The 7,925-nt window shown below is 44.8% G+C and overlaps 1 protein-coding gene across 6 annotated transcripts in view; it reads right to left on the bottom strand.

The window, feature by feature from the left end:
- Window positions 1-425: 425 nt before the first annotated feature.
- IFT81 (intraflagellar transport 81) overlaps window positions 426-7,925 on the bottom strand; it is a 54,129-nt gene continuing 46,629 nt past the window's right edge. For all 6 annotated transcript variants that reach the window (XM_090062222.1, XM_090062225.1, XM_090062223.1 and 3 more), the window contains 2 exons: window positions 5,729-5,774; window positions 426-4,792 (listed from right to left, as the gene is read on the bottom strand). In XM_090062222.1, coding sequence (XP_089918348.1) covers window positions 4,610-4,792; window positions 5,729-5,774 — 229 coding nt within the window. In that variant the 3' untranslated portion in view covers window positions 426-4,609. The remainder of the gene's footprint in view (window positions 4,793-5,728; window positions 5,775-7,925) is intronic.

Raw genomic sequence — 7,925 nt, 5'->3', positions numbered from 1 at the left:
TAGGGGGACATTATCACAGTCCAAGGGCCTACACTGCTTTTGTTTGTATACCAAAATCAGCAAAAGTAGCACAACATAACTATAAAAAATGCCCTTCCCACCCACTAAAATAAGATAAGATTAGGATTGTTTCAGAGTCTGGAAACTGCTACCACAGAACCAACAATATAGGGAGTACACATGCAGGAAAAGTGGGTGTGTAGAGATCAATGCTAAGAGTCTAGACGCCCTTTCTTTGAGATTATAAAAAACTTAAAAGCAATCACATATTGAGCATTGCCCAGGAGCCCAGGGAATTGGCACCACCAATGCCAATCCATGCAGTACCTCCTCGCAGCTGTGCTAGAGACAGGAACTAAAGGATTCAAAGGGTTTCTTCAGCAGAACACAACAATTGCGAAGAACGACACAGGCCACACATGGAACAAGTTCTTTAGGGTTTTATTTAAATCTGAGTAAATGCAGTGCTGAAGAAAGGTGCCGGATTTACAAGCCTCAAAGCTGTCGATACAGGAGGGCACGATTCCCACACTGCTGTTTTAGTGGGCTACCTTATTCTGGAAGCAACACGTCTATGGTGACAGACTATTTATTTCATTCTCCACAGCCCTTTCAACTCTGAGCCTGCCAGGTAGGATGGTGATTTAGGAGCTGGACGGATACTGCCAACTCATCATGCACAGCTCACTGAGCCAAGGACAACCACCAGGTAGTAGTGAACTTTCAGCCACTGTTGATCTGGGCCAGACACAAACAAGGCTATAGAGGTGAAAGGCTCTGGATCCCATTGCCAACCCCTGAGCCATTTGAGAACAATTAGATATTGTGTGGTGAGTACAATCCTACCCATTCCAATTCATCCACGCAATCTCAGTCTGAGGACATTTTCTTTACTTGCAGAGCTGCCAAGTAAATGTTTCTACTGCATTATATGAAGTAGGCTGTAGCTTACAAAAACCTTACGTATTTCTGAATGAGTCAGTCTTTAAGGTGCTGCCCTACCCTACCAACATACCTTACAATAGTGATGTTTGCAGGGCTCTTGCAGACATCCTTCTCACTGTCCTGTTGATAGCTACACTTTTGCAAGACATTGAATACACCAAATACATTTCTTTTTTAGAAAAATGTACATTTTAATACTGATAGCCCCATAAAGCTTGTGAGCAACTTTACAAACATGCCACATGAGTAAGGATATATGCATACAGTGTTTGCAGATTTGGGTCTTTTGGGGGGCATTTCTTTTCTGTTCAAAGAGAAACAAAATGGCAGCTGCTAATATAAAACAACACAAGCTGGCTGTGAGTTATCCAAATGAAAAAGTATATAGGCTGACTGGTTGTGTGGAAAGCCATATATATGTTTTTTCTCTTATCCCCATTTCTGATTTCCATATTCCTAGCTACTTATCTGCTCAACCCATTTGGGAACTGCCTGTAACTCTCAAAGTGGGTATCTCTTACACCAATGTTACATTTTTATGACAAAACCACGTAATGCTATGGAATACTTGTTATAGCCCTATGGTAGATTATTTTCTGATCTAATTCTAGGTAGGAAAAGATTTAGCTTCTTGAAACAAAGTATGGAGTTTGTCTTGTATGTAGCTACTCAAAGCATGTAGAGTAGCTATTAGCAAGAATGGCATCTTAATAGGAAGCTGTCCAGGTTGTAGCCGCATTGGTCTACAGGAAAAGGCAATCAGGACTCATAGCAGAGATGATACCTTTTATTAGACCAACGATAATAAATAGCTGGTCTAATAAACCATATCATCTCCACTACGAATCCTGATTATCTTAATAGGAAGAAATGTTTAAAGTGCAGGAGCACAGAAATTGGTGACTACATTTTCTGCTTTATTTGGATGTTCACAAGTAAGGGGCAGGTGATTTTCCAAAGTGTACATGTAATCTCATTAGTTGACTAGCTAGACCCTTAGTACTATTAGAGCAAAAAATAATCTCTCTTTGTAAATTATAAGATGAAGGGACTAACTGTCAGAATCAGTCAGAGTTTTGCATGTTTCTGTCAAATCACCAACTGGGTGGAAAAGCCATGGAAGGGAATGTATTACAGCTGCATTATTAAATGTTCACTTATGTAAAAGCTAAAAATAACCATGTGGTAGCTTTTTAGTTTGTCTAATATTTTTCTTATTGTAATTATGCTTTTTTGCTTCATCTAAGAAAGCTGTGTGGATGTTGACGTAGCATGTAATCCGCGTGCCCTTTCTTGGTATAGCAAGAATAATGGAGCACTAATCAGATCAGTGCAACAATCATATCATCTTTGAGTAATTACCAGTAACTTGTTTTTAAAGAGAAGGAGAGACTGACTATTTTTAGGGTAACACCAAAGAGAAAAACTGATTACCTGCAGCCTGACTCAGTATCACTACAAGGAGATTTCAAAAGCCAGGTAACAGATCAATGCATGAATGGCTCGATGAATAATACAGTGACCTTAAGGTTAGGGACTCTGGTGACCTTCTGAGGCTGTGGAGCATGTGCTGTCCCTCAGCACTGCTGGTAAGTCCTAAGGAACCCAACAACTCCTTTTCTGGAGAACATCCCAAGCTCCCCCTTGTTATAACTCTTGTTTAGATGGTTGTGCCTTTGCATTGCTGTCAACAAGCATTCAGCAAGCCTCCCTCAAAAGGCCCAGGTCTCCTATAATGTTCTTCAGCTCCTCTGGCACTACAGCAAGTAAAGTAAATAAATACTACTGCAGACTAGGCTAGCAGGAGGAGAACTACGGCGTTTCTGTGGCTGGCTTTCCCAACAGCACACAGCCTGCTGCTGCCATTTTGCCGAATTTTCCCCTTGCTTGATATAGTCCCAAGCTAGTGCCTGAAACTAGAGGCTGTCCTGCTGCTTCCAGACAGGTCATTGCAACTGGGGAAGAACACAGTGGTGGCAATATGACATGCTCTCCCCACCTTATGTAAATCTACTTGATGCTTAGCAGGCTTCCCTCCAAACTCAGTAAAAATTAACAGAAATGTGCTGTTTTCCCTCTTGCTGCTTCTATCTGCTCTTAGAGAGAAGATCAGCTTCAGCTGTGGAGAAAGAACCCCTCGAGCAGCCCTGCAAACAGAGGAAAAGGTGGACTCGGGGTCAGGCCTGCATATGAGGTCTGTGAACAGCCTCCTGGCAGGTGTTAGGGCTTGTGAGATTTGAAGGTTAGGTACTCTCTTCTCTCATTGTCATTTACAGCTTTAATGTCAAGGGGAAAACCAGGCAGGACCTTCACAAAAGGAGTTTGAGCATTCAAAAGCTTTGTTCACCTAAGGCCCAGCTGCCTGCTTGCCTTTCATTAGGGCTGTTCTATTACCTTGATCACCTGAAGAAGCTTTTAAAAAAATTAAACTCACTGCCTAAGCTTTGGATTTTACTTTCCTTCTTAGTTTTGTCAGCAAAGCTGGCCAATGCAAATGCAAGCTATAGAAGGGACTCATACAGAAACCATCAAATGCATTTAAATATCAGAGAAGGCTGAAATAGCTGTTACATCTGAGGTAAACTGAAACCACTATTAAAGATCAGGTCAATTCTAGTTCAAGTAGGAAGCAAAATTTCCAAGCAGCTTCTCTATAGGCCACAAGTAACTTAGGAAAGCATAAAAACTCAGCTCTTCATGAGTTAACCCTGTAGCTGAACCTGACTATTAACAAGCCCTATGTACCTACATCAGTGGATGTCCCTATACTGGGAGGATCAGAATATCAGTAATTGTTCTCAAATCCCATTCCTGCCCCTGTAGCAATGGAAAGACTTCTGGGAAGAATGTCAGTTGAAGTCATCTGGGTAAGGAGAGGGCTGAGCTGTGGTGAAGCATACAGGGTTTGTAGAGCTCTTGCACAGCATGGAGCTCAGATCTGCTCTCGTTCCATGCTTGCCAGCACCCACTGCATAAACAGGAACAGAGTGAGGAAGAAAAGCACCCACCCAGGAGCCAGAAGGCCCACAATTATACAGTTATATCTCATGCATGCACCCAGCAAGTGCCAAATCTTTAGTGTTAGGGCCACAAGAGCAGGTGCAAAGTAGCTCACAGATTTGCATGGCCTTGGAAAGAGATTCCTTTTTCTCTTGGTCTTTCTGTGGAGATACCCAGCCCCCTGCCTAATGGGAGAAATAAGGCTTTACAATAGGATTCACTGCACTGCAGAAGGCTCACTCAACACCCTCCATACCATGTAAGTTAGGGGTGACCAACATGCAGCATGGGTGCCACAGACAGCACAGGCAGCTCATTGTGGCACGTGGCAGATCAGTGTCACAACAGGCAACACAATGGTAGAGGGGGTTGAGAGCACACAGTACAGAGCAAAAGGCAGAGCAGCAGACAGGGCAGGGGATCAGAGTGGCACTTGGAAAGGCCTTGTCTGGGGCCAATTCATGGCAAACCTACCAAAAAGACTGGCCCTCACTGATGTAAGCTATTTCCTTGGCTGTTAAATAATGCTGTTTGCATGCTGGTTGACTTTACCCTTAGATTCTCCACTGAAAACAAAATATTTACAATTCATTTATAGAGAAACTGTATAAAAACCGAACAATCAACAGCAAAACAACTTAAAATGCCCAGATTTTAAATGATTTCATAATACCAGCCTGTCCTCTCCTCCTTCCTGAATGACTTGACCAATAGAAGTTTGATTTTGTTGCTTTAGAAAACATTCTCTCTTACACTCCATCAGCTTCTCAACATCTCGCCACATTTTAACTTGCTTCATATTTGGACCGTGACTCTCACGCACAGCTTTTTGTTTCTCTCGTAATTTCTGTTATAAACAAACAAAACCATTTTAGATTTTGGGAACAGCTCTATATTACAAATGCTAGCTTGCATAGCTACTTCAATGTGAAAGAACATTTCGTTCTGCTGTCAAATATTGCTAATATTCAGATCAGTTAATAAAAATCCCTTTTTTGATATTGTAAGTCTGCTATGCTTTGTCCCCAGGTTCTCTGTGGGGCATCCCATTTGTTTTGGGAAAATGCATTATCACCCAAAAAAAAAATCACTTCTGGACTGAGACTCTGTATATCAAGTCACAGCCTATAAACAGACCATGCCCATGAAGTTATCAACCCGGAAATTAAAGTTTTACAAAAGAAACTGCAATTAAATCCATATAGGCAGTGACACAAACATGTAAAATTTGCTCACAAAGAGAAAGCTAGAAAGGAAAAGGCAGGGGTTTTGTCTGAATTGGTAAGGCTTCCCCTCCTACACTAGCCAGAGCTTCACACAAGAATAAACTCAGACAACAGCTTTTGTTAGTGCAGCTACATGGAAGATATCGTTGGCCTTTTATAAAGGTGATAAGACTGACAGCTTTAAAATTTATGGTCTTCAACAGGTTGCTTTATATACAACTTCAAATTTGAGCTGGCACAATTTGTTATATCTGTGTTTCAGTTTCTTATCCAAATAGTTTACAGGGAATGTGCTGTCGTGTTAAGCTGTTTGACTATCTTTTACAAGCAGCTCATGCTATACGCTGGAAGAAATCAAGCTCTGAAGAGTTAGCATGATCTCTTTTCAGGGGATTAGTTACTGATGCCAGCAGTAATGGAATTTTCTTTGTGGTCTGCAATATGCTTTTTTTAAAAGGATGACCATAGCCTTAAATGTTGAACCAAAAAAAAAGTATGGACTGCAGCTTGGTTTCCCCTCTCCACACCCAACATTAAAGAAAGAATCCCATCCTCACCTTCCCGAGGTTCTCTTGTTCAAGGATCATTCGTGTGTATTGTTCTCTAAAGAAGATAAAAGAAATAACTACATTACACACCTGGCTTTAATGAACAGAGAAGATGCATACTCCGAATTGGAAAAACCTGAAAAAGCCCAAAACTTAATAAATGTAATATCAAAGTTGGGGGGGGGCACGATTCATTAAGACAGTCAAAGAGCAAGCAAGAAGTAATATTTTTGCCATGGGGACTCTTCTGATGGAAGGATTCAGGACACCTCTTACAGCTGTAAGTGTGTAGGTGGCAAAATGGTTATTTACTATTAGGTAAGGTCACTGTCAAGCTTTCAAGGCAGGTATGATTTTATTGTTCCCTTCCAAAATACTACCCACAGGGCTGACACCATTTGCCATAATAGTGTTGACTGCACTTTGAGACCAGCCAGTGTCCAACAGCCATAAAACCTGCCAGTGTCCAAATCTAGGCCTTTTCACTTATGTGAGTTTCGGACCTAGAGTAAACTCAGGACTGAACAGTGAGTAGTAGTTGGCCCCATGTTTGACCTTGTGCCCCAGAAGTACTCCATTCAGTAAGGGGGTTTGCCATCAGAACCAGAAAAATACCAAATTATATTCTAAAAATCAAACATCTACTACAACACACATTAATTTGATTTCAAAAATTATTTTTGTCCTGATTTACATGCGTTTGCATCGCATACATAGAGGTGATTGTATAACAGCTTAAAATGAAGTCTTAGTCTTGTATATTGTTGCGGGGGGCAAGGGGCATAGGGGTGTGTGTATAGGTTTGTGGGGGGCTGAGGGTGTGTGGTATGTGGGGGGATGGATAGGTGTAGGAAAGGAGTATATATGTGGGGTGAGAGAGCATGTGGGTAGGTGGGCTGTGTGGGTGAGTATGGGGGGACAGTGGTTGGGAAGGGTTGTGGCATGTGTGGAGGGGGAGGGTTTGCCCATAGCCCCACGCCGTGAGTGGCAGGCAGAGCCCCTGCCAGCCCAGGCTCTGGGCTCCTGCCACTCCTGGCCCCAAGGCACCAGCGTGGGCCCCATACTCCCACTTACTGCCACTTCCCCCCTCCATCTGCCACTGCTGCCCTTCTCCTGCCATTTCCCCATCCCCACCACCACAACCACTTCAGCACCACGGCCGAGACCGCAGGATGCAGCAGGAGCTGGACTGGCCCGGCTGGAACTGCAAGGGGCCAGCCCATAATCACAGGGGCCAGGCTAGCTCCTCCTGAGTTCTGCAGCCCGGCACTGCAGCCAGGAACCATGTGGTGCCAGAGTGGCAGGCAAGGGGGTGAAGGGGAGTAGCGGCAGAAGCAGGGAAATGGCTGCGGCTGGCAGGGTTCAGTGGCAGCAAGCAGGCATGCTGAGAGCTGTAATGAATGGGCAGAAGTGTGGGGCCCATGCTGGTGTCCCAGGGCCAATGCTACTGTGGCTCCGGCTGGGGTGGCAGGAGTGCAGGGCTCAGGCTGGAGGGGGTTCTATGGAGCTGGACTGGGCTGTGCCAGCAGGGTAAGTGGGGGGCTGGCCCAGTTCCAGAGCCCCTGCCACCCTGCCCTGGGCCCCCGAGCACTGGTACAGACCCTGCACTCCCACCCAGCTTTGGATGCGCTCCGCACACCTGCTCACTACCTCTCACTCCCATCTGCTGCAGCCATTTCCCGCTTTCCTGCCCACCGCTGCCACCACTCCCCTCTACGCCCTACCCGCCACTCTGGCGCCACATGCCTGGCCTGGCCCTGCAGACTGGGGTGATCACCCACAGTCCTCCTCTGCCTCCACCCCCCTCCCTCCACCTTCTTATCTGAATTTACCTCTCTGGCAGAGGGAGGCAGGGAACAGTCCCAGACGCTTCTAGATGGGGTTGAGGATGGGGGCCTAGGGGGAATTGGGGGGAAGGGTTGAGCCAGCCTTGCTGCTCTGGCTGCCGGGTCCTGCCACCGACTTCCCCTAGGTCCTATCGCCACTGACTCCTGTCATCTCTGACAGGCAGCCAAGGGCAGATGAATATTATTTTTAAAAATTTTTTAGGGGCCCTGCAGGCTGAATAGAATGGCCTGGCAGGCCAGATCCAGCTCACAGGCCATAGTTTGCTCATCTCTGTTCTAGGTCCTACCAATTGCCATGGGAACTGCTGGCCAGTCAACACTTTGAAAAACAGGCCTCATAATTAGGTGTCCAAATATAG

Source organism: Crocodylus siamensis, chromosome 9, assembly GCF_052110815.1.
Source record: "Crocodylus siamensis isolate JL-2025a chromosome 9, ASM5211081v1, whole genome shotgun sequence".
NCBI classification, from domain to species: Eukaryota; Metazoa; Chordata; order Crocodylia; family Crocodylidae; genus Crocodylus; species Crocodylus siamensis.
This window is presented reverse-complemented; position numbering and strand designations above follow the sequence as displayed.